Genomic DNA, 24,485 nt, shown 5'->3' with positions numbered 1-24,485 from the left:
GGCTAAGGCTGTTGGAGCAACCTAGGCTCTTTGTCACCTCCCCTCCTTCCTCAACCTGTGCCTCAGCGTTCCATCTTTCTGTTTCTCAGCCTGGCAAGAAATCGCTGATGCTGAGGATGCTTTTGAGCCCTGGTGGTGTGTCCCAGCCTCTGAACACCTCGCTGGCTCGACAGCGGATCGTGGGGGAGGAGAGAGAGAGGGCCGTGCAGGCCTACAGGGCGCTAAAGAAGCGGCAGCAGCAGCAGCAGGGCGCACGGTCACCACAGACACCCCAGGCACTCCACCTCCCTTCTGGGAAGACGCCAGAGCCACACCTGTGATGCTGAGAGACCAGGCCGCTGCAGCTGGGTGGAGAGGGACGGCAGACCACCTGCAGATGAGCAGCCTTTCCCTGGACACACCTGGGACTCCCAGGGCCTAGCACACCACCTCTCAAGAGTGGGAGAGGGTGCCAGGTCCTTGCTGTCTCGTTTTTTCCTCCTTAAGGACTGCTCTTTCACGAGTGACCATCCGCTGGACCCATATCTCGCGTGGGGCATCGTCCGTCCCCTGAGCCCCCATAGATGGGGCCCGTGCCTGGTTGAGACGCAGCCACTTGGGCACACCTGATGTCACTCACAGCTTTGTTCTGGACACACAGGTCCAGGCTGAGACATAACCCAGGGCCACTTTAGCGGGGCCAATCCTGTAATCCTGTCCCTAGATGGCTACTAATTGTAGATGCTGCCGATTTAGGTCGACTAAATTGATAACAGGCTCAGCTGGATTCAACAGAGCAACATGGCTGAACATGTGGGCCAGCACTGGGGGAGGAGGGACAGACCCCGGGGAAGGGGTCAGCGTCATCACCTAGACTTGCTCGTGGCTCCACTGTGACGGTCCCCACAGAGGCTGGTGGAGCCCACCCAAGTTTTGGTTCAGTTGTGGAGACTGCTGATGCCATCCACACTTGAGAAGATTTGAGGTTTGGTCCTTATGTCATCGAGGTCCCTGTGGCGAGCAGGGCACACCTCTCAAACAGGTCCCAAGAGGCTTGACAGCGAGGACAGGAGCCTCGCCTGGGACTCCTGTGGTTAGAGGGCCTGAGCAAGAGTTCCTGCCAAGAGTAGTGCCTGGCAAGGTTTGAATCTCCCACTGGTGCCAACAGACGGAGCACCCCGATTTTATCAGTGTGCCCACATGTGGGGCCCTGGGGAGCCGTGAAGGCTGTCAGCTGTCAGATGGAGGAAGGGAGTGGGGCTGTGCACCCCCTCTGAGGAGGCCGGCCACCAGCCCCTTGCTGGTGCGTGGCTCAGGCCCTTCCTATTGGCACAGACAGGAGCTCACTAGGTGCGGGTGGGCCCAGCCAGTGTGCACGTGCAGTGGAGTGGGGTCTTTTTGCCCTTCCCTTGAGGTGGGATGCACTGTTCCCACAGGGTGTGGGTGGTACTGTCGCTTCTGTAGTCTGAGTGCAGACTTGTCAGGGTTTTAGACTCAGCAGCTCTGGTTCCGAGAACCAGGAGGTAGAGTTGTGGGTGCCGCAGGAGTGTGGGTGGGTGGGTGGGTTTGCTGAGCTGACCCCTGACTTCCTAGGATCCAGGCCGCAGGGACACTGGGCAGGAGGAGGGGGAGGTGTGCACCTGGGCTCCTGTTGTCCAGAAAGTCAGCATTTTAACAACAAAAACTAGGAGCAGAGCTCTCGGAGAACACCACCACCGTGGTAGAGCAGGCTCCCCTGACTCGGCCTCTAGGGCGCACAGGGTGGTCAGGACCGGGAACTCGGTTTGCTTCCCACACACGGGACCAGGGCCCTGGGGCCAACCTTGCCCCGTGGGAAGACCTGTGAGAGCCAGCCCAGGGCAGCAGGGTGTCTGGAGGGCGGGCTGAAGTGCCTCTGCTGCCCGGCTGGCGGCTCCGGCTCAGTGACCGCGCCTTCTGTGCGGAGGGAGCCGGGCCTGCATGGATGCATTGGAATCAGAGTTGAGGGTTTAGCGCTGCTTCTTTCTAAGCATTCCTCAAAGTCTGGCACTGTGGAGACGGTAATATTTGCCTTTTATTTGAATGCCTTGTATTTTTGTTGCCTTATTCATTGGATGACATGCATGAAGGGCACAGGATTGAATGAATTCTGGAGGGAGCCGACTTCCAAACAGTCCCTCTGCTTCTCAAGCAGAACGTCTGGGTTTAGACACGGGCTCTGGGTGTCCTCCAGCCTACTCCTGGTCACCATCTTCAGTGGTTACTTCAGTCACTCACTAAAACTGGTCTGTGCTCTGGGGACTTCCAGGCACCACTGGCGCTTCTAGAACTGTGGTTCTGAACCTCTTTCTGGCTTACAGGTCTCGTCTGACAAAATACCAGGGAGATCATGAGGAACAGGACAAGAATTTCTACTGTCATTAGTTAATATAGTCCTGGAATTTCTGGTCAGAGGAATAAACCAAGAAAACAAATGTAACAAACTGTTTGCCAAGTGATATGGTTGTGGACCTGGAAAACCTCAAAATAACAGGAAAACATATAATACAGAATGTATATTTGTATCATTTATGTGAATAATTCAAAAAATATATGCAATTTAGATTTGAAATATAAACATTTATGTAGTGTATAGAGATTCTTGTATTTGTATAAATACATAAGAATAACATAAAGATAATTCAGTAGGTAGCCTATTAAAAATGAGTAAAAGAAAATAATTTTTAGGGGGCCAGCCCCATGGGATGGTGGCGAACTTTGCATGTTCTGCTTTGGCAGCCTGAGGTTCGCAGGTTCAGGTCCTGGGCATGGACCTACACACAGCTCATCAAGCCATGCTGTGGCGGTGTCCCACATACAAAATAAAAGAATATTGGCACAGATATTAGCTCAGCGACAATCTTCCTCACCAAAAAAAAAAGTTTTTATATATATCAGTAAAATTAGACAAGTTAATGAATTGTGGGTTTCATTCAGAATAGTGACAATTTTTAATATAGAAGTAAATTTGTCAAGAAATGTTAACGTGGATGAAGGAAACTACAAACTAGCAGGGAACAGGAAAGATTTACAGAACACAGAGGTTCTTAACAGGCAGTCTTGTTGCCAGGGGGCAGTCTGGAGACGTTTTGGGTGCTCCGGCATCTAGTGCATGGAGGCCGGGGATGCTGCTAAATATCCTACGGTACACAGGACGGTCCCACAACAGAATGATCCAGCCCACACTGTCAGCAGTGCTGATGCTGAGCAACCCTGGTCTAAAAGGAGAGGTGTACCTTGCTCCTGGATGGGAATACGCAAAATCAAACAGGGAAAAACTTTCAGCAGGGACTGTGGGGGAGGGGCCAGGGCTGGGTAAGCAGACAGCATATGGCCGCCCAGTTAACAGGGAATGTTGTCTCTGCAGTCAGCTGACGCCGGATGCTTAGTTGTTAGGAGGACGTGCCTTGGCTTTCCTGGTACCCCTGTGCCACACACCACCCCTAAACACACACACACATACATGCATACCTCAGATACACCCACACATGCACATACCATATCCAAACACACACATGTGCTCACACTCAACACTCATATACATGCACCATCTTATCACACGTAGTACATCTGCCACACATACACTCCAAGTACACTCAGACATACACATGCACACACATTCCAGACAGAATCACACATGCACACTCACCTACGTACACTCGTGCACAAACCCCCATCATCTGGACACATACACATGCACATCTGTGTACACATGCACCCACTCAGATGTAGACAGCCCCACAGTCACACCATCACACCCCATACTTTCGGTCCTCCTCCTGGGCCCTCTCCTTTTGCCCTGGTGACCAGCCACCTGTCCCCAGTGGCAGGCACGGGCTTCCCTCTGCACCCTAGCACTGTCAGCCTTTGACTATGCTCTGCCGCAGCATTTTAGACCAGGCCTCTGCTTTGCTCCGTGTCACCGGGAGGAGCGAACCCGGAGGATAAGGGCAGCCTGGCCCTTCCACATCCTCCCCGCAAGTGCCCAGTGCCGGGCTCTGAGGACAGATGGCTCCACTCGTACTGACAAAGCAGCTGGCCCATGATGGCCTCTCCTGTGCCCCACTGCTGGCCTGCCCACTAAGCCCACACTGCAGGCTGTGCTGCTTTCCCTCCCACTGGAGAGAGGTAACTGCATCCACATTCTGCCAGTGTGGGAATGGAGCCCCTCCAGTCAACCCTCCTTCACCACCCTGCCTCGTGGGAGCTGCTTCTCTGCTGCCCCTTCTTTGTTTAGATCCTGGTCACCCCTCCTCCCTCCCTGGCATCTGCATTCTCAGGAGGTTCCCCTCATGCCCCCGGAAACTGGGCGAAGCGACAGCATCCAGGGACGGAGGGAGCTGCTGAGGCAGACGGGGCTCTGGCTGGGCCACAGCTACATAGAGCAAAGCCTGAGCTTCTGTTCCTTCCTAGCCCGGGATGCGCAGTCACACAAACACTCTGCACAAAATAGGGGGCGGGGGGAGCAAAACCAGCCATCCCAGACTGGTCACCTTATTCACACTGAAAAAGCACAGTTGAGGGGGTTCTGCCCAGGCTCCGATTCGGGGAGCTCCCGTCTCAGCATCCTTCCACCTCTCACCTACCCTTCGTTCCTAGGATCTTTAGGAGATGTGGATGTACATCAGCTCAAAGTGGATGTTTAAGAGATGAAGACCAAAGATGGAGCTTCCTGTGTGTTCCAACCTCCCACAGGGCTGAGCTGGTTTCTCTCTGTACAAAGGGAAAACAATCTGCACAAAATTGGGGGGGTGGGGGCAAAACCAGTGATCCCAGACTGGCCATCTTACTTGTACACACAGGCCTCGCAACACCCTGCGTGTGGATTCTCTCAGAGCCAAGTGTTTTTTCAGACTAGTCACATTTAAACATATGTACAACGTCATACTTTTCATTACACTGCTGCATAATGCTATCCTTTGTTATCCTAGTGTTGGATTTGATGGGAAACCCAAACCCTTAAAGAAAGTTCTTATCCAGATGCTATGAAAGCATGCTGACAAGAATCCACAGGCAGAGACGTCCTTTGAGAAGAGTGGCACCCTCAGCAGTGTCAGTTCCCAGATTCAGGAACTGAATTTAGCTCCCGGGGGTGGGGTGGCTAGGCCATGGGAGAGTGTAGTGCTCCAACACACAGGGTGCTTGGACCCAGAACAGACCCCCAAGAGCAGCGGAGGACCCCAAAGACAGGGGTCGGGGGCATCCCCGCCACTGTTAGGGTGAGCCACCTCTACTCTGGAGGACACACCAGTTTACTCTTAAGAAGCGCCCTAAATCCAATCATAGGTGTCCCCATAAGAAAAAAATGGGCAGCCACACAAAGACAGAGGCAGAGATTCAAGGTCTGCAAGCTGCAAGCCAAGGAACGCCAAAAACTACCAGCAGCTAGAATCCATTCTCCCTCAGGGCCTCCACAAGGAGGCTGTGGACACCTTGATTTTGGACTTCTGGCCTCCAGAGCTGTGAGCATAAGTTTCCATTGCTTTAAGCCACCAGTTGGTAGTAATTTGTTACAGAGGCCTTAGGACACAAATATACCAATCGATACGTGTTCTCCAGAAAGCTCCCCCAGCTGTGAAAGGACACGAGCGGGACATGGGAGCCTTGGCCCTGAGGGCCTGGTGATGAGCTCGCCGGCAGCACCTCCCATGCTCCACTGGAGCCTCTCCCAGCCCTCGCCTACCTGCAGGAACCCCACATCCTCCTGGCTTCTCGGGGCAATGAGTGTTCACGTAACAAATGCACCAATGAAATGCTTCTCTGGTTTCTGATTCTAGGCTTGGTTCTTCCTGTGACACTGGCTTCATCCAGCAGGGGTCACACCATCAGTGTATCAGACCGCCACAGGCTACAGCTTGTACCACAGTAGAAAGAGGTCTGTGGTGCTTGGAGTCTAAACACCTTGGGGAAAGAGGAGGGGGTTTCCTGGTGGGAGGGGAACAAAACCCAGTAGCAGCAGGACACCAGCTACCCACCAGGCCTGTCCCCTTCCAGCCCTGGGGACAGAGGCAAGATGTCAGGAGTTTCTGTAACCTAGATGACTCCATTTATCCATCACTCAGCTCAGCACACAAGCCTATCTTCTACGGCTCACATTCAGCCATCCCGCCCCCGCAAGAATAAACCGCCAGAGGCCAAGCAGTGCTGTGCTCTGCCTCCTCGCCACAGAGCAGGACAGCCACATTCCTCCACCCTGTAGTCAGCTGTGGGTTCTGTGGGTGTCCTGGAGCCAGCGCAGCACCTCTGACAAGCCAGTGCCTCTCAAGGCACTGATTTCTGCTGTGGTGATGTTCTGCTTGGCGCAAGCAATGATGTCCGGGAGCCTGATTAATGACTGCATCTCCTCTACGGTCATATAACAGGGCAGGTCACTGCAGCAAAAGAAGCACTGTCAGAGCGGGCTGCCCCAAGGCTACCCCAGGCCCCACTGCACCCTCTCCTAACAAGCCACCCTCCTGGCTACACTCCAAAGGAGCCCTGCCCTGAGGCACCCCCTGCACTCTCTCTCGGCTCACAGACGCATACATTTTATTGAAGAGTATCAGAACCGATGCTTCTGCAAGTTGTTCTGCAGATAGAAGACCCAAGAGTTGCACACAGGATGCAGACAGCTGGGTGGGGTTAGAGGCATCCATCATGAACTGTGAAAGAAGGAAAAAGAGATCAGGACCACCCTGCGAGGAAAGACAGTCCTTGCCAAATCTCTCCCCTTGGGCATCACAGAACTGGCTTAGGAAGGGCAAAATGACTTTTAAACAAAGGGTTTTGGGGACAGGCAGAAGCAGAGAGAAACTAGTTGCACGAGAATGACCTGGTGTCATTTGTTTCCATCTACACAGAGTCTCTTTTTTTTTTTGAGGAAGATTAGCCCTGAGCTAATCTGTGCCCATCTTCCTCTACTTTATATGTGGGACGCCTACCACAGCATGGCTTGCCAAGTGGTGCCATGTCCGCACCAGGGATCCGAAGCAGTGAACCCCGGGCCACCGAAGCAGAACGTGCACACTTAATAGCTGCACCACTGGGCCGGCCCCTACCCAGAGTCTCTTTGTGTGGTGATCAGTTCTCCAAGGAGCAGGTCTGGAATTTGGGGCACAGGCCTTGCCAGAACCAAAGGGATGTAGAAATCAAACATGAACATAAAAACACACCTGGGGCAACAAGGCAGACAGTATAGATGTCAGACAGTTACGTGCAGAGAACAAACACTGCCCTCAGCAAGGCTTCCGTGAGCTTCTATATTCCTCGGGAACAGGAGCACTTGGGATCAGGCTGGCTTCCCAGGAGAAAGCAGCTCTAGTGTGGGCCCTGTTCCCTTGACTAGCATAGTCGCTCAGGAACCCAAACTCCATCTCATACAAAGTGAGGTTGGGGACAAGACAAGGCCAGAATGGGGACACACTTCCCTAAAAGCAGTTCGAAGGATTGACCTACCAGGAGAGAATGGCAGTTTCCATAGTAACTGGACCAGATGGGGCCCATGCAACCCCCTAGCTCCCGGATGGTGATCTTTCTCTGGACCACGATGTCAGTAAGGTTAGTGCCCACCTGTGGAAAAAAACACGATGCAGAGAGGACAATACAGGCGTCTTCCCATTCGAAACTCCTAGACAGCAACTTGCACAGCCTCCTATGCTGTGATCTAAGCTTCAACAGATCCCTCTCAAGGACTCAGGCTTTAAGGCAAAACCTATACCCAAGGAGAATTACAGATGCTTCCACCGGTCCAGGGCCTGGCCCCGCAGGGCCGGGTGTGGCCGGAGTACCAGCGCCCATCAGTGGGATTCGCCCTGTGGGGCGACTAGCGAAAACAGTCTTGAGGGGTGGGCGGCTGGGGCACCTATCTCCACTGCGGCTCTGCCTCAAGGGAACCAGGCTCCTTCCGGGACTCCCCACTCGGCTCCCGAGGGCCATATTTAACTATCGACCGGCTGGATTCCAGCCTCCACTTAGAACTCAAAGTCCTCTGCAAATCGCAAAGGGTCCCCGATTCTACTAGCCCTGCGGGAGGGCGGACGCCTACCGTGGGCCGCGTCGGGGGAGGATCGCCCAGGTGTCCCTTCCCATCCCGGGAGCTCAGCTGTGCGGCGCAGTCAAGGACCGGGAGCAGGCAGAGGAGGGCAGCCGGCGGTCAGCCCCCGCCCCCCAGGAGCCCCCGCATCCCGGACCCCCAGCCCCGGTCCTCCGGACGCCCCTGCCCCCGCAACCCGTCCCCCGAGCGCAGCCAGCACCCCCCAGGCGCCCCTGCCCCCCAGGTCTCCAGGCTCGGCGCGGAAGGATAGCTTGCAGTCGTTTCACCAACAGCGTCTTCCCGACGCCCGTGGGCCCCAGGATGAGACACATCCCGGCCCCTAGCTCCACCCGGTACCCGTAGCTCTGCCCCGCGGCGACGCAAGGCCCGCCCCCCGCCCCGCTCTCATTGGAGGGGCCTCGCCTCCGGGCGGCTCATTGGTTCTCGGCGCCCACCGACTCGACGGGCGCGGCCCGATCGGCGCACAGAGTGTGGGCCAAGCGTAAAGGCCCGCCTCCTAGCGGCTCGCGGGCTTGCCCGGCGACGTGCGCGTGAGCGCGCCCGGGGTGAAGGCGGAAGCGGAAGTCGGGGGCGCGCCGGCTGGCAGGGAGGGAGTGCCGCGGCGTCGGGTCGGCTCCGGGGTCGCCATGGGGCGCGGCAGCGGCACCTTCGAGCGTCTCCTAGGTAACGCAGCCCCCGCCCGCCCCCCGCCCGCGCCTCCGCCGCGCGGTCCACTGGCCCCGGCCCGGGGCGCGCCCCGCCGGCCCCCGCCCCCTGGCCCAGCCCGCGGCCGCCGGGAGGGCGCCGAGGGCGGCCGCCGCGCGACCTGGGCCCCGTGTGGGCGCGCCGGCGACGCGGGGGCTCGGCAGTCTGGGCACTGGGCGGACGTCCCCCGCAGTGGGCGCGGGTCCGCGGAGGTGCCCTCGCGCGGGGCTCTCGGCCCCTGGGGCTTGGAAGCTGGCGGGTCCCGGGAGACGGTCGGGCTCCTTCTGGAACCGCGAGCTCTGACCCAGCGACGGGGCCAGAAGTCCTGAGTCACGAAACCGGTGACTCAGTCAAATAATAAGATTTCAGCAGACTTCCCTCCCCCGAAAAAAGCCTAGATTGTATAGGATTTGGAAGTTATGACCCAAACATTGGGCCCCGAAGGGTGGAGCCAGTCGCGTCGTTCCTGGACCCTGCCGAGCTCTTTTGAGCGCTGCTTCCCTGGGGAGCCGGACCAGAACCCAGGGAGCGCCCGGTGGGTTAGGAAGGCGTATTCTCTGTTTGCTGGAGGTGTAAGGCTGATCCTTTCTGAGCCTCCTGGAGGTCACAAATTTTAGGAAGGAAAGTGAATATTTGTGGGCATGTTCCCCCTCCCCAAAAGAAGCTACTGGCACCCGTGTTTGGGACAGGCTCTCTGGGTGCTCCGGTAGTCAGCCCGAGCCCGCCCTCCGATGAGGCGTGGAGCGCCTCCTTCTGCCTTCCTTGCTTTTGGAGCATGCAGGCTGAGGAACTCAGCCATACAGGGATGGTTCAGCCCTTCAAGGATCAATCCAGAAGTTATTACCAGATCAATACTGAAAGTGGACATGCCTTATTAGGTCATCTGTATGTCAGGAGATGGTGCCAGCGGGGCTGGAGCAGCAGCTCCTCGGAGCGTCTGCTATCTGGGACAGCTGTGGCACACAGTAGTGATATTGGGTGGAGAATCCTTCTTGGAGGTCAGTCCCATCTTTGCCCCAAAAAACACTTGAAGTAGAGGGCTGGAATCCGTGCTGCGTCTCTCTCTAGCCTTGCCCCAACTGAGATCTGATGGAATAGGTTAAACTTCTAGAAAAAAACAGAAACTCTGAGGGACGAGATGGCAGAATTCTCTTTGTTGAGAAGCAGCCCAGCATAGAGTTGAATTCCGGCTTTATCCCCAGCAAGCTGTGTGACTTTGGGCGGTAACCTCACCTCTCTGCTTCAGTTTCTTTATCTGCAAAGAGGATGGAAATAGCACCTAGCTCTTAAGCTTGTGTGAGAGTGGAGTGAGTGAGTTCACAAAAAGTGTTTGGAACAGCACCTGGTGGATAACAAGCCCATGACGGGCATTCTCTGTTACTGTTTTTCAAGTTATTTGCCCCTTGTTTGGGCAGGACAGCGCTCATCGTTATCGAGCATCAGGAGGATTTTCACATGGTTTTCCATTTCGTTCAAATGTTTAAAATGGGAAGGAGGCAGTTGCTCCTCCCGGTTGCTGAGCTGGGGGCTTCCTAAGGAATCACACAGCAGGACAAGCCCTGATCGTGGTGCGTTTCTGCCTTAGACAAAGCAACCAGCCAGCTTCTGCTGGAGACCGACTGGGAGTCCATCCTCCAGATTTGCGACCTGATCCGCCAGGGGGACACACAGTAAGTGGGGAGGGCCTGTGCTCACTAGAACCAAGGGCCTGGTCGTGCCATCTGTTGGGGTTGCTTGGTGCCCACTGACCCTCCAAGATCCTGCGATGATCTTCTGGATGGAGTTTTCTTCAGGCGGAGAGTTGCCTGGTGTGCTTTCTGGGATTTTTGAGACCTTGGGACAACTAAAGGATTTTCTCTGTATGGCTGGGAAGCACGTGGTTACCTGAACATTTGCTGGGGGTTCTCAAGGACCACATGGCGGTGGACTTTTCTCATCTTGGTTGCTGAGACTATTTCCTTTTTTCCTTCTCTTTCTGCTTTTCCCAACGCCCTTTTTTCTCAGAGCAAAGTATGCCGTGAGTTCCATCAAGAAGAAAGTCAACGACAAGAATCCCCATGTGGCCTTGTATGCCCTGGAGGTAATGAGACCCCTGCATTCCCGTCGTCCAAGGGTCCCCGCCCCCTGTTGGGATGGCAGAGATGAGTCAACCAGTGGCTTTGCCCACCTGCCTGGGCATACCACCAGCAGTGAGGGGCCCAGAGGGAGGGCAGATGCGAGCAGCCCTGATGAGGGCTGGGGCAGGGGAAATGCTGACAGACTTGGATCCCTGAGCTCGACTCTGGTCTGTCCTTGCGATAAAACGTGGAGTTAGAAGGAGCGTGTATAGCGCTGGCTGCCGCCTGCCTTAGAGGATGCCACGTGGGCTCTCCTGACTGCCTGGGTGGCCCTAGAGGCCTGTCAGCCCTGCCTTCTTGTTGGGGGGTGCGCCTGTCCAGGAGGGGGTGTCCCTGCCCTGACCGGCAGCCTGACCCTTCCCTTCCTTGGGGTCTGCAGGTCATGGAGTCTGTGGTGAAGAACTGTGGGCAGACCGTCCATGACGAGGTGGCTAACAAGCAGACCATGGAGGAGCTGAAGGAGCTACTGAAGGTGGGGGCCTCGTGGGGAGCAGTGAGGTCCAGGCTGGGGATACGGCTACCCCATGGCCTGCCTTGTGGGTGTTTGCTGGCACCTCTGGCAGGAGCAGTGCCAGGTTGGGCAGAGGACGGGAAGGCGTGCATTGGTCGTCCTCGCATGGTGCCACTCCCAAACCGGTGAGGTCAGGGCCTTACCGGAAGTGAGCCGGGTGCTGAGCCTAGGGGCACAGAGAAGACCCCGCTCTTCCTGTGGGGTCGGGATGGCTTACTGAGGGCAGGGCTTGGAGCCAAGTCTTGAAGGAGGGGGACCTCACCCTCACTGAGTGGTAGAGAAGTAGGTGGAAGGAAACAGGGTGTGCGAGCAGAGGCCTAGGGGTGTCCCGGAAGGCGCTGGGTGGGTCCCACGCATGGGGCCCCAGGAGGGATTCTGAGCAGGGAGGCCTGTGAGTCTGACGTGTTTATTATGAAGGGACAGTTGAGGGGAGACAGCAGAGCAGGGACACCTTGGAGAGTGCGTTTCATGCTATTCTTTGGCAAAGCAGGGAGAGTCCTCCAGAACCCCAAGAGAGAGTGTTCTGAGTGGGCAGCTGCCTGTGGCCTCAGGCTCGCACTGCCCACCTGCGGGGATTGTGATGTGGGCAGTGACACCGGGAGGTTGTGTGATGCAGAGTGGAGTGGTGCAGCCATTCTTTGAGGGGAAAGGGCATTCCCCAGAGATGAGGCTGCCCAGGGTGGCAGCTGAGGAGCACAGCCCTGGGCTCCATCTCTGCCACCACTGGTGAGCCAGGCCATGGTTTCGTGGGCCTGTCCAGGTGCCTGTGGGCCCACGTGGCCAAGAGCCCATCTGGGACCTGAGCTGACAGCAGGGCTTCTCTGAGGCCCTGGCTGGTGACATTGGCCGTTCCCTACTCTGGGCAGGCTGAAACAGCAGAAGGAGTTAGAACCTGGTCTCTCCTTGTATTGGCACCATTGTGTTCTGTTCGTGGGGCATGTGGTTTATGCCAGTTAGTCCTCCCTTGGCGGGGGCAGGGTTATGAGAGGAAAGGGGGGGGCCGCTGACTGGACACAGATTATGAGAAAGAACCGAAGCCCAGCGTGCGAGCTGTAGTAGGTGTCTCTGTGAGCAGCCTTCTTATCCCACCGTTCTCCTGAGCATCGTGTGTGGACTTTGTCCCCAGGAGGACTCTGGAAATGTGATTCGCTGTGCTTTGACCTGGTGGAAATGGTTGCTGCCCCCAACCCACCCCAGCTGGCTATGGGAAGGAGGGAGCCAGCCAGAGGCACATCTGCTCCCTCAGCCCAGCCTGTTTGGCTCTGCCTGTTAGAGGCCAGCGTTAACTGGGGCCAGAGCGGGTTACAGACTGAGGGGCTCCTGAGGCTGATCAGGGTCCCAAGGGGCAGGAGAGAGAGAAGCAGATGGTTACAGGATGGCAGAACTGGAGAACTTTGGCTTCAGGGGTACCCCAGCTTTTCTCAGGGTTAAAGAAAAGTCCAGGCCCTGAGTGGACAGACAGGTGCAGTAGGTTTGTCCTCAGGGACAGGGTTCCATGGAGGAGGGCTGGGCCTGGAGAGTGGGTCAGTACATGGCCCTGGCACCCCGCTTGGGGGACCCAGCCTGCCTCTGCCAGCTCCGTCTGCTTGGAGTTGTGGGGTCTTGCCAGCCACTTCCTCATGCTGAGATGTCTCTTTGGCACTGGCCTTTCCCAAGGCCCTCCTTATCTTTCTCCTTCCCTTCTTTGCAGAGGCAGGTAGAAGTAAATGTCCGAAATAAGATCCTGTATCTGATTCAGGCCTGGGCACACGCCTTCCGGAATGAGCCCAAGTACAAGGTGGTCCAGGATACTTACCAGATCATGAAAGTGGAAGGTGAGTCGGAGCAGGCTTGGGATGTGGCCTCCAGGAGCCAAGAGGCTGCCCCTGTCCACCCTGAGCAGGGTGGGGGATGGCGCCTCACCACATGACCATCATTGGGAATGTGGAGTAGGTGTCCCCACAGCGGGGACATGGGATCAGCCTGGTTCTGGACACCCGAGCCCCTGCCTTTCCGAATCTTATTCCCCATCGGGGTAGGGGTGGAGAAGGGGCAGTGCAGCAGACAACACAGAAGTGAAAAGTTAGCAGAAGAGCTAATTTCCACGAGAGATGGGTTCTAGGAGAGAAGTCAAGCTGAGGGACCTGGCCCCTGGGGGGGCTGGGTTAGGACAAGTGGTTGGGGAAGGCCTAGAGAGCAGGTGGCACGTGCATCAGACCTGAGCCTGAGAACGAACTGGTGAGAGACGTCCTGGGCCACACTGTCCCACAGAGGACCACGGTTCAGAGCCCCGGGGCTGGTGCAGACTGGCTGCTGAAGGTGTGGGAGGCACCAGCCTGGAGGAGAGCTGTGGGCCAGAGCTGGGGTCCTCTGAGCACAGCAGGAAGTCCTTGGAGGATTTTAAGCCAGGGTGTGGCAGCTAAGGAGCATTTTTTAAGGATTCCTTGCATTCCTCCTGGCTGTTGGCAGTGGCTGTGGAGAGCTGGTGGGGTTTGGCAAGGTGGGCAGTGGATTCAGGCTGTAGTTGGAAGGTTTGCTGATGCTCATGCTGGGCAGTGAACGAGAGGGCTGGGGCTTCCGTGCCCTGTGCAGAACACTTGGCCAGGTCCTCTGGCCTTAGACATGAGGCGTGGAATACAAGCAGAAGTGGTGTTTTGTGGCTGTGGGGTGGCAGGACCCTGTGGAGAATGTATGACCAGGGTCCTGTCCAACATCCAGTCACTCAGTCCCTGAACATTGGACATGGGATGCTGGAAATGTGCTCACATTAACTTTCCTGGGGCGAATGTCTAAAGTTTTATAGGATTCCCAAGGGGTCTGTGCCTCAAAAAAAGCTTGGGAACTCCATCTTTAAGAATACTGGGAAGTGTGGTTGCCTGGAATGTGGGTCCAGGAGCCAGACGGGAGGCCCAGGGAATATCTGTGAGGCCTTGATATGGTGGGAGAAAGGCTTGGCTCTGTGTTGGGGGCCCCCAGGATGGAGTGGCCGTGGGGAGCCACCTGGGTGTGGTGTGGGCTGACTGAGCTGTGCACTAAGACACTCTGGCCCGTTGTGGGTCACTGCACCTGCCTCCCGGGGGCTCTGGGCCTCCTCCTGTAGGTTTCTTTGGGGAGGCAGATGTCAAGAGTTAGGACATAGCTCCTGAAGGTCTCAGGGCGAGGACAGATGAGGCTGTCAGGGCCTCGCATGCCAGGGTGGCACCCGGTGGTAACCGGGGCCTCCTTTCTCCAGGACACGTCTTCCCAGAGTTCAAGGAGAGCGACGCCATGTTCGCTGCAGAGAGAGTGAGTTCTCGGGGTACTGCGGATCTGGGAATTAACTTGCTTTGAGGAAGCAGGAGGGAAGCCCTGGGATCCGGGCTTGTTGGGAGCGTTGGTGGGTGAGCTGCTATTTCATCTCGAAAACAAGAATATCTGACTTTTTCAAGTAAACACGCAGCCGTGTCTCTGCAGGCTGAGATTGGAACATGGTTCAAGGTGCCTTTGGACTGTGTCTAGAAAGTTCATATAGTTAAAGTAAATATTTGCTTGTCCCCGAAGCTGCGGGAAGCCTTGCTGTCATGCCTGTATGAAGAAAAGTCTGTTTTGCAAGGGGCTTCTTCCTCATGTCTGCGGTGACGTGGCCCTGGGCCCTTGCCCACATCAGGGTCTTCTTCCATCTGTGGGAAGTGGGGATCTTGGCAGGGGGGGTGCAATGTGTGATCCTGACTCTGTGTGCCCACCAGGCCCCCGACTGGGTGGACGCCGAGGAGTGCCACCGGTGCAGGGTACAATTTGGAGTGGTGACCCGAAAGGTGAGTGTGCCTGCCCCTGGGGGGGTCTGCCGCCTGAGCAGCCATGTGGGAGGGCCTGGCTCCTTGCACGGCCGGGGCAGACCCCAGGCCACCCACCGTCATCATGAAGCCACTGCACACGCATGATCCTTTCCCTCTTGGCTGTGACTTGGTGGTGCAGGGAGCCAGTCCAGTCTCCAGCTGTGTGGTGAGCATGGTCACCAAGGGGTCCCGTGTCTGATGGTCAGTGCCATCAGGTGAAGCTCGGGCAAGGCTGCGCTCCTCCCAAGAAATGGAACACCCCAAGCCCAGCTCGGGGGGCTCAGGTCTGTGTTGCCTCAGCTGACAACCCCTTAGCTGCGTCTCCTCAGCTGACTTGGTCTGTCCAATTTGGATCCTCAAGCCACCATCTCTTGCCCCTGAAGCCCAGGTGGGCAGCAGCCAAGGCTGGGAGCCTGGGAGGTCTGAGCAGACTCACAGGACCCACTACCCAACAAAAGCTCTCCTTTATCAGCACAATTCACGCACGCTTTTTGTGAATCTTTCTTTTTAATTTAACTTTGCCCCAAAATGGTGTCTGCAGCTGAGAGCCTGGAAGGGAGCCTGTTTTTCCAGGGCCTCTGTGGCCTCCCACACCTGCTTTCTGCCCACCCTTTGCCCCCCCCGGCCTGGGAGGCCCAGCCTGCTGTGTTCAGCAGTAGGCGGTGCTGGGCGGGGTGGGGGCCCATCACCAGGCCGCTGCCCTGACCCACCCTGTGTCCCAGCACCACTGCCGGGCATGTGGCCAGATCTTCTGCGGCAAGTGCTCCTCCAAGTACTCCACCATCCCCAAGTTCGGCATCGAGAAGGAAGTACGCGTGTGCGAGCCCTGCTACGAGCAGCTGAACAAGTGAGTCCCTGCGGGCGCCTTGAGGACAGCTGCGTGCCCCATGGAGCCGGGCCTCTGTCCCCCTGTCTCGGAGGGTTGGCCCCAGGTCCCGGACTCCGGGCAGGTCAGGCGGGCGAGACCGAGATGCCTCAACCTCGGGTCTGAGACTTGCGGGCCAGTTGCTTGGGTTTGTTTTTTGGTTTGTTTGTGTTTTAACATTTTAGTTTGGAAGTAAAACCTAGAGAAAAGATGCAGGAGTATAAGAAGACCCTGCGAGGTGGGCCCTTCACCTGGCTTTTCCGGTGTTGACACTAACATGTTGCCATGTTGGCTTAATCACGTGTCCCCTTGTCTGCTTGTGTGTGCACACATACGCATTTTATTCTGAACCATGCAAGAGCAAGCCACAGCCACCCTGTCCCTCAGCCCTGGAACCTCCTGGGTATATTTCCCAAGGAGAAGAATGTTCTCTCATGTAACCACAGCACAGTTGTCAAATTGGGGCATCTGACAGCTACTTTGTAGTCCTTGTTCTGGTTTTGCTGAGTCCCAGTAACATCCTGTGGCAGTTCCGTCCTATCAGGACCCATCCCACTCTACAGCGTGTGGCAGGTGGCTGTCACGCCTCCTCAGCTGCCTGAACCCAGACGTGTTTTCCTCCTCTTTCTCTTTCATGATGTAGACATTTCTAAGGGTCAAGGTCATTGTAGTGTGTCCGTCCGTTTGGGTTTAAGGTTTCCTCATGGTTATAGTCAGGTTCTGCACTCCTGGCAGGATCCAGGAATGAGGCTGTGTCCCTCTCGGTGCCTACGCTGTCCGTCTGTCCCAGTGTTGGCGATAGGAGCTGATCCCTTGGTTAAGTGATATCTGCAGGCCATTTCACTGGAAAGTCCCTTTTCCGTGGAAAGCTGTGGTCTGGCCAGGTGGGCGTTTGAACTTGGTTTTCGGGAGAGGGGCTGTGGCTTAAGCCAAGTGGCTTGGCCAGGGTCCTGTGGCCTGGAGGCAACAGAGCTGGTTTGAAAGTCCAGCTTTTCTCTGGATGTGGATGTGAAACCACCACTTTCATTTTGTGGGGCTGTTGGAGGGAAGTCCCAGGTGGTGTCCTCGAGAACCTCGGGGGGCCTGGGGTGTGGTGCTTGGTCACCCACAGCATCCTGTCACTTCCAGGAAAGCAGAGGGAAAGGCCTCCGCCACGACAGAGCTGCCCCCGGAGTACCTGACCAGCCCCCTGTCGCAGCAGTCCCAGGTACTGGCCCCGGGTCCCTGGGGGCGCCTATCCCCTGGGTCCTGCTCACTCAGCCCTATCTGCCCCCAGCTGCCCCCGAAGAGGGATGAGACGGCCCTTCAGGAGGAGGAGGAGCTGCAGCTGGCCCTGGCCCTGTCACAGTCAGAGGCCGAGGAGAAGGAGAGAATGGTGAGCCAGGGAGGCACTCCGGGGGGCAGGAGGGGGACCTAAGGCTTCACTGAGTCCAGAGGTGCTGGGGGAGCGCCCCTAGATGTTCAGGGAAAGCAGAGGAGTGTGGAGGCTTGGCCTGCCTATGCCACGTGCTCCCCACGCAACACTCTGTTCCTGGTTGTCCCGCAGAGACAGAAGTCAGCATACACCGCATACCCCAAGGCAGAGCCCACACCCGTGGCCTCATCAGCGCCCCCCGCCAGCAGCCTGTACTCTTCACCTGTGGTGAGCCCTAACCCTAACCTCTGGCTCGGCCACACTGGCTTAAACCACTTCCCATGGGAGTGGGCAGGAGGATGGGTGGGAGGGCTGTCCCAGAAGGGATGGCGCCGTGTCATGCAGGCGAGTGTCAAGGGAACCTAGCTTGGCAGCCCAGCTCCCATGGCTCTCGGCTCCCTGGTCAAGGATCCTCTTTCGGGGTGGAGGACACTGGGAAAGCTGGAGGCCCCACTGGTGAGACCCCAGTCTCTTCCACACTTCCCGCCCGAGCCTTGCCTTTTTCTAGCCCGCCCTCTGCCCGGCTGTTACGGGACTTCCTTTCTGAGAGTTGATCCAACCTTTCTCTGGCCTCACTCAGCCCCCTCTGTAAATAGTGGGTGGGTGGCAAGTGGGACGGAAGGTTTAGAAAGTGATTTGCAAGCTCTGCAGGGCTCTGTGGGTGCGACCAACTTGGGGAGGAACTAAGCTCAGCCCTGCCAGCTACTTGCTGGGACCATCTGTGCAGCTGACGGGAGGGCTGGCAGTCCTCCCTGGGACCAGCTCCAGCCAGCCCCTGGGTCCACTGTCACCACTGTGCCATCCAGGCCTCCTGAGCAATGGCTCGAGGGGAGCTGGGGCGAGTGGTTTGAGCCTGCAGGTTGCTGCTTCTCTGGCCTGCGGCCCCTCAGACCCCTCGTGTCTCCCCAGAACTCATCGGCGCCTCTGGCTGAGGACATGGACCCCGAGGTGAGGACACCCCACATGCAGCGCTTTCCCCTTCTGCTGCTTTCTGCCCTTGAGAGTGAGTCCCTTGCCTGTGTAGCTTGCCAGGTACCTCAACCGGAACTACTGGGAGAAGAAGCAGGAGGAAGCTCGGAAGAGCCCCACGCCCTCCGCGCCTGTGCCCCTGACGGAGCCTGCCGCCCAGCCTGGGGAGGGGCACACAGCCCCTGCCAGCGTGGTGGAGGTGAGGGGGCTGCTCTCAGCGCTCCTAGTCCCTGGTCCCTTGGGAGGGGGGACACTGGCACAGTCTGGAGGCCCCATTCACGCTCTGGTCTCTTCCAGACTCCTCTCCCGGAGACAGACTCTCAATCCATGACTCCCTCCAGCGGCCCCTTTAGTGAGGTAAGTTGTGGCTCCCTCCACAGGCAGAGGGAAAGCATGGCCTCCACAAGTGCAGAGCACCTCACAGGCACCTGCCCTGACAGGAGGGTCAAGCAGCCCACAGTGACTTCCCAGAGTTCCGGCCCAGAACTCTTGATTGAACCTCTCTGGGCTGGCTGGCTGTGGTCCAGGAGCTCAGCCACTTGCTGTCTACCCTGAACGGACTAGAATATTTCAGGGCAGCCCAGAACCACCCACATGAGTCTTTGGTCTATCCTGGGGCTTCTGGGCTTTATTGGCCCTTGGAGTAAGAGACCAAGGCCTTTGGGAGGGAGGCAGGCCCTGTGTCACCACTGGTGGGAGCGCCTGTGGGGAGGGGCAGAGGGGCTGCGAGCCAAGCTGTCCAAGCCCCAGACAGCTCCGTCCTGGGCAGCGCTGTGCCCGTGGGCAAGAGCCGAGCCTCCCTGGGGGTCAGTTTCTTCATTTGGAAAAGGGGATGCTGAGGGTGTCCCCTCACAGTGTCATGGGGAGGATCAAGTCAGAGATGCACAGCTGGTTCAGAGCTCAGTGCCTGGCAAGGCCAAGTGCCGCCTGGGGCTTGTGCAGGTGGGGCTATCGAGGCCTTGGACAGAAAGCCCTGCCCAGGCAGGCTGGTCTTGTTCAGGGAGCCTGGGGGGCAGGGGGGACACTCAGCCAGACCCCACTGTGTGTCCCCAGCAGCAGTACCAGAACGGGGAGTCAGAGGAGAGCCATGCGCAATTTCTGAAGGCCCTGCAGAACGCCGTCACCACCTTTGTCAACCGCATGAAGAGCAACCACGTGCGAGGCCGCAGCATCACCAACGACTCGGCCGTGCTCTCCCTCTTCCAGTCCATCAATAGCATGCACCCCCAGCTGCTGGAGCTGCTCAACCAGCTGGATGAGCGCAGGCGTAGGTGCCTCCAGGGCCGCGGGGCCTTCTGTTGAGGTCTCACTGTACATGCTAGGTGCGGTGGGTGCCCTCTGGGCCAGGCACCGTCAAGCCTCTCCAGTGTTGTGTGAGCACCTTCTCTGCTGGCCAGTCACTGGGCACTGGAAAGGTTCCTGAGGGTGGGGCTGTGGCTTCTTAAGAGTATGTCTCTGGGCCCTGGACTCCGCAGGAGATGGTCCCAGTGATGGGAAATGTCCCACCAAGCATGGGACAATCAGCTCAAAGAAGAACCCCACCCCCAACTCAGATGCCAGCTGTGCCCTGTTGACAAGTACTTGGCTGGGCCTTGCTGTTTCCTGAGACTGGCTGGGCAAAGGCAGGCCTGGGCATCACAGCCCAGGGCAGGAGCCCACCACCAGGCAGCCCATGCTTCCATCCAACACCAAGGGCTCCCCACTCTGTCCTCTCCCCACAGTGTACTATGAGGGCCTCCAGGACAAGCTGGCGCAGATCCGCGATGCCCGGGGGGCACTCAGTGCCCTGCGGGAGGAGCACCGGGAGAAGCTGCGCCGGGCAGCTGAGGAGGCCGAGCGCCAGCGCCAGATCCAGCTGGCCCAGAAGCTGGAGATCATGCGGCAGAAGAAGCAGGTGTGGTGACGACCCAGCTGTGGGCGCACCAGGCACGAGGCTGGCCCTGACTGCTGCTTTGTGGCCCGCAGGAGTACCTGGAGGTACAGAGGCAGCTGGCCATCCAGCGCTTGCAGGAGCAGGAGAAGGAGCGGCAGATGCGGCTGGAGCAGCAGAAGCAGACCATCCAGATGCGGGCCCAGATGCCTGCCTTCTCCCTGCCCTATGCCCAGGCATGTGGCTACCACCCGTCTCACTCCCCTAGGACTCCGGCAACTGAGAACTGGCTCTGACAGCCGTCTCTTTGTCCCCAGCTCCAGGCCATGCCTGCAGCCGGGGGCGTGCTGTATCAGCCCTCAGGCCCAACAAGCTTCCCCAGCACCTTCAGCCCAGCAGGCTCGGTGGAAGGCTCCCCCATGCACACGGTGTACATGAGCCAGCCGGCCCCGGCCGCCAGCGGCCCCTACCCCAGCATGCCTGGGGCCGGAGCAGGTAATGGGGGTGGGTGGAGGTGCTGACCAGCTAAGACAAGCCCCACACCTTTATCTTTTTCTTCTTTGATCTTTATTTTGGCGTAATTGCAGATTTACAGAAAAGTTAGGAGAATGGTACAAAGAATTTTTTCAGTTCCCCAGATGTTAATATTTGACCACGTTTGTTCTCTCTCTTCACGTGCACAGACACGCACACATGCACATGCTTTCTTCCCTGACCTGTTTTAGAGCGCAGCAGGCGTGACGCCCTCTCCTAGAGGCTTCAGCATACATTTCCTAAACCAGGACACTCCTCACAGCCTGGGCACAGGTACCAGACCGACCAGGAGCCACTGAGGCCAGGGCCTGACCTCATCCACAGCCGTGTTTGTGCTCCCACATTGTCCCAGTAACACCCTTTGTGCCAATAGGAAACCCCACGATATGGGTTGTATTCAGCCACCCTGCCTATCTCCTTTAGGCTAGAATGCTCCTCGGTCTGCCTTTGTGATTCATGACATTGACTTCTCAAAGAGCACTGACCCTCCGTCTTGCAGACCAGCCGTTTGGGTTTGTGTGGTCTTCCATCGGTGTGACATTCCAGGGCTATGTTTTGGCAGCTATCACGGGAGCACGTGGTGTTCTGTGGGAGGCACAGCAAGCCGCTTTGTCCCATCACTGGTGGTGGTAGCTCTGGTCATGTGGTGTGGGGGGCCGCCGGGTTTCCTCACTGTAAAGCGACTCTTTTTCCCTTGGTAGTCAACAAGTGTTTTGTGGGGACATAAGACTTGCAAATATCCTGTTCTCTTTAAATTTTCACCCACTAGATTTAGTGTTTTTTGCTAATTTTTACCTGAACCTGTCATGTTTGCCAGTAGTGACTGACTCCGTTGCTCCCGCATTCCTTAGTTGTCTTGCCACCGTAAGGATGCCCTCTTCTTTTCTCCTGTTTATTCATTTGTCATTCTTAGTGCAGACTCGTTCTAGTCAAAGGTGATAATCCTTTATTCTCACTGTTTATTTGGATGCTCCGATTGTCCCAGGTGGGACTCGGGGAGCCCTCTGGCCGGTTCCTCTGCCATCCTGACACGTCCTGCTGCTGTGTGGGTGCTTGCTTTCTGGAACAACTAGATCTTCTGTGGTCATCTTGTCCTTTCTCGGCGCTGGAAGCAGCTATTTCTCCCAGGAGCCTGGTTCCTTTTAGTGGAGGATGGCGTTTGGACGCCGAGGTCTAGGTTTACGTGTGCTCAGTGCCTCCAGACCCTCTCAGCAGACAGGGCTGGGCAACGTGTGGACACACGCCCAGCATACGTGCATATATGCGTGTGGATACACCCACCCCTTTATCTGTATGTGTAAGAAACATGAGTTTACTCCGATGCCTTCACCTCCAACAGCATCAGGGCTTCCTGCCCTTTCCGTGTTGTGACTCCCTCCTCTGACAGTGAGTCTGCCCCTTCTCTTCCTGTTCGCATCCTGTTCATTCCCAGGACACACAGAAAGCAGCTTTAGGAACACTGACCCAGGCCTCCGGGAAAGGTGCCCTGACCAGGTTTACTGTTTGCTGGGGGTCCTGTGTCTTTAGCCTGAGGGCAGAGTCCAGACTCTGTTACTAGGGTTAGTCTCTCTACTCCCTTCGGTGTCATCATGTTACCTGTTTGGAATTCAGTTTGGTTCATTTTTTCTGATTCGTTCAATTTAAGGGTTTCTTTCTCATTCCAATTGATTTCATTTATTTTCCTTTTGTGAGACTGTGAAACATGAACTTAGTTCCAAAAGTGACAACAAAAAGGAAAACTCAAGAGAAGCAACTCCCCTCGCCATCCTCCACCCTCGCCATCCTCCACCCTCGCCATCCTCCACCCTCTCCTTCCTGGCCCCGACCCTCCAGGGTCTCAACCTCATTCTTCTTTTTCCTCCACAGATCCCAGCATGGTGAGTGCCTACATATACCCAGCAGGGGCCTCTGGCGCACAGGCCGCCCCCCAGGGCCCTGCTGGGCCCACCGCCAGCCCAGCCTACTCGTCCTACCAGCCCACTCCTACACAGGGCTATCAGGTAGGTGGGCGAGGCTGCTCCCCTCCCCCAGTGAGGCCTCTGCTCTGGGGCACCCGGCCCCAGCCCTTCTCCCATCTCACCCCTTCCTTCCGTCCATAGAACGTGGCTTCCCAGGCTCCGCAGAGCCTCCCAGCCATCTCCCAGCCTCCGCAGTCCGGCACCATGGGTTACATGGGGAGCCAGTCGGTGTCCATGGGCTACCAGCCTTACAGCATGCAGGTGAGAGACTAGGGGTGTCCAGACAGGGGAGGGGCGGGGTCCCTTGGCGAGAGGCTTGGGGAGACTGAGCAGGCTACACCCTTCTGCTCCCCACCCTATCCCCTCCACTGGGTTCTCCTGGCTGGTCAGCATCTGATTTTTCCAGGTCAGAAACCAGCCCATTTGTGTGGTTACCCAGCTCTTTTCTCAATGTCAGGGTTCGTTTTATTCTTCACAGAATCTCATGACCACCCTCCCCAGCCAAGATGCCCCTCTGCCACCCCCACAGCAGCCCTACATCTCAGGGCAGCAGCCCATGTACCAGCAGGTGAGCCTCTCCCAGGGCTGCCACTGTGGGTCATGACCCAGTGAGGGCTGTCCTGTAAGCCAGCTCACAGGGGAGACAGGCTTGTGCTCCAGGCCCTCCTCAGGGTGGGCTGTTCTGGGACGAATGGACAGTGCAGGCCAGGACTGCTTCTCGTCAGAGAAAAGTAGGATGGAAACACACACAGAGAACACCTGTAGGTATCAAAACCACTGTATTACTTACAAGCCCAAGGCCATGTCGGCTCAACCCTGTAGACATTGGTTCGGAACTCCTGGAGTCTGTGCTCTGCTAGGGACAGGAAGAGGACAGGGAGCCCAGAGTAGGCTGGAGGGAGGGAGTCGGGAGGCCTCCTTTGCCGCGGCCCAGACTGGGCTTGATGGGACTGAGTACTGGGGATGAGGCCAGGACAGGGTGTTCTAGAGAAGCCATTAGAGGGTGGGGAGGCTGGGGCCTGGGGAGGGAGGACCAATGGCCTGTGTCCCCACCCCAGATGGCACCCTCGGGCGGCCCTCCACAGCAGCAGCCCCCCGTGGCCCAGCAGCCACCTGCACAGGGGCCGCCGGCACAGGGCAGCGAAGCCCAGCTCATCTCATTCGACTGACCCTGGGCCGGGAGCTTGCTATGCAGAGTAACACCGCAGTTCTCCAAAACTGTCGCCTCCGTGTCTAACTAGCCGCACCCTCTCCTCTTTCCTCTTACACCGTGTAGTGTCCCTGCTCCATGTGAGCAGAGGGGGGCCCTTCACCCTGGCCCTCCTCCCTTTTTCTGTCCTTGCCTGCTGGCTCTTCATCCCCCCGGCCCCATCCTCGTCCTTGTCTCCCTAGTTGGTCTCTGACTTCTTTCCCCAAGGCGGGGGCCTCAGGGAGGAGGCTGGGAGGGAAGGACCTTCTCTGAGAGGAAGCCCCTAGCCCAGTGGGTCAGGTCCCTCTGCCCCGTGCAGCCCGTGCCCTCCCATCCCCACCTGTGAGACCACGGGGCTGGTGGTCTGTGACTAATGTTCGTGCTCCCCGGAGCCCTCCAGCATGGCCCCTGGGCTGTCAGCAGGGGTGCCCTTGGCCCTCACAGGAAGGGTGGGGGCTTGTCTCCAGCTTCTCTGCTTCTGAGCTGTCATCTCATCCAGTGCCCCAAGTAGACGGAATGGAACAGTGATAATAAAATGTCCTTCAACAGGT

At 57.3% G+C, this 24,485-nt stretch overlaps 3 protein-coding genes across 12 annotated transcripts in view; 2 read left to right on the top strand and 1 right to left on the bottom strand.

Annotated features, from left to right (window-relative positions):
* CCDC137 (coiled-coil domain containing 137) overlaps positions 1-2,590 on the top strand; it is a 6,742-nt gene extending 4,152 nt beyond the window's left edge. Inside the window, exon 6 of the mRNA XM_008520393.2 lies at positions 90-2,590. Within this exon, the coding sequence (XP_008518615.2) occupies positions 90-320 (231 nt within the window). The 3' untranslated portion in view covers positions 321-2,590. The remainder of the gene's footprint in view (positions 1-89) is intronic.
* On the bottom strand, positions 2,015-8,425 carry ARL16 (ARF like GTPase 16). 3 transcript variants are annotated; one of them, XR_011523245.1, is made up of 7 exons: positions 8,280-8,425; positions 8,021-8,079; positions 7,432-7,545; positions 6,523-6,638; positions 5,681-6,368; positions 4,584-4,710; positions 2,557-2,795 (listed from the first exon to the last, which is right to left on the bottom strand). XR_011523245.1 is itself a non-coding variant. In XM_070561329.1 (5 exons), the coding sequence occupies exons 1-5, from the start codon at positions 8,338-8,340 to the stop codon at positions 6,197-6,199; spliced, it is 522 nt and encodes a 173-aa protein (XP_070417430.1). In that variant the 5' UTR covers positions 8,341-8,425; the 3' UTR covers positions 2,015-6,196. The 3 variants fall into 3 exon arrangements, 1 of the variants encoding a protein (XP_070417430.1); XR_011523244.1 differs by having other exon boundaries at positions 4,584-6,368; XM_070561329.1 differs by having other exon boundaries at positions 2,015-6,368.
* HGS (hepatocyte growth factor-regulated tyrosine kinase substrate) lies at positions 8,398-24,485 on the top strand. Of its 8 annotated transcripts, none has more exons than XM_070561319.1 (23): positions 8,571-8,692; positions 9,592-9,711; positions 10,299-10,383; positions 10,718-10,793; positions 11,210-11,302; positions 13,032-13,155; positions 14,553-14,605; positions 15,046-15,114; positions 15,858-15,982; positions 17,129-17,207; positions 17,277-17,375; positions 17,547-17,642; positions 18,324-18,362; positions 18,439-18,582; positions 18,681-18,740; positions 19,440-19,650; positions 20,105-20,277; positions 20,349-20,489; positions 20,571-20,748; positions 22,654-22,787; positions 22,887-23,006; positions 23,224-23,313; positions 23,804-24,485. In XM_070561319.1, the coding sequence occupies exons 1-23, from the start codon at positions 8,656-8,658 to the stop codon at positions 23,912-23,914; spliced, it is 2,457 nt and encodes an 818-aa protein (XP_070417420.1). In that variant the 5' UTR covers positions 8,571-8,655; the 3' UTR covers positions 23,915-24,485. The 8 variants fall into 8 exon arrangements, with proteins under 8 accessions (XP_070417421.1, XP_070417422.1, XP_070417420.1 ...); XM_070561318.1 differs by having other exon boundaries at positions 8,601-8,692; positions 19,437-19,650; XM_070561320.1 differs by lacking the exon at positions 9,592-9,711 and having other exon boundaries at positions 8,398-8,692; positions 19,437-19,650.

Source organism: Equus przewalskii, chromosome 10 (genome assembly GCF_037783145.1).
Source record: "Equus przewalskii isolate Varuska chromosome 10, EquPr2, whole genome shotgun sequence".
NCBI classification, from domain to species: domain Eukaryota; kingdom Metazoa; phylum Chordata; class Mammalia; order Perissodactyla; family Equidae; genus Equus; species Equus przewalskii.
The sequence above is the reverse complement of the archived record's forward strand: the minus strand, read 5'-3'. Positions and strand labels throughout refer to the sequence as shown.

What these genes read in the sequence shown, in the direction of transcription:
- ARL16 (XM_070561329.1), bottom strand. Translation starts at nt 8,340, where the DNA reads ATGTGTCTCATCCTGGGGCCCACGGGCGTCGGGAAGACGCTGTTGGTG. An exon ending in GTTGGTGAAACGACTGCAAG is followed by an intron (nt 8,080 to 8,279) that starts CTATCCTTCCGC and finishes ACTGCGCCGCAC; the next exon opens with AGCTGAGCTCCCGGGATGGG. An exon ending in CTCCCCCGACGCGGCCCACG is followed by an intron (nt 7,546 to 8,020) that starts GTAGGCGTCCGC and finishes TTTTTTCCACAG; the next exon opens with GTGGGCACTAACCTTACTGA.
- HGS (XM_070561318.1), top strand. Translation starts at nt 8,656, where the DNA reads ATGGGGCGCGGCAGCGGCACCTTCGAGCGTCTCCTAG. An exon ending in GTGGAGAATCCTTCTTGGAG is followed by an intron (nt 9,712 to 10,298) that starts GTCAGTCCCATC and finishes TTTCTGCCTTAG; the next exon opens with ACAAAGCAACCAGCCAGCTT. An exon ending in CCAGATCATGAAAGTGGAAG is followed by an intron (nt 13,156 to 14,552) that starts GTGAGTCGGAGC and finishes TCCTTTCTCCAG; the next exon opens with GACACGTCTTCCCAGAGTTC.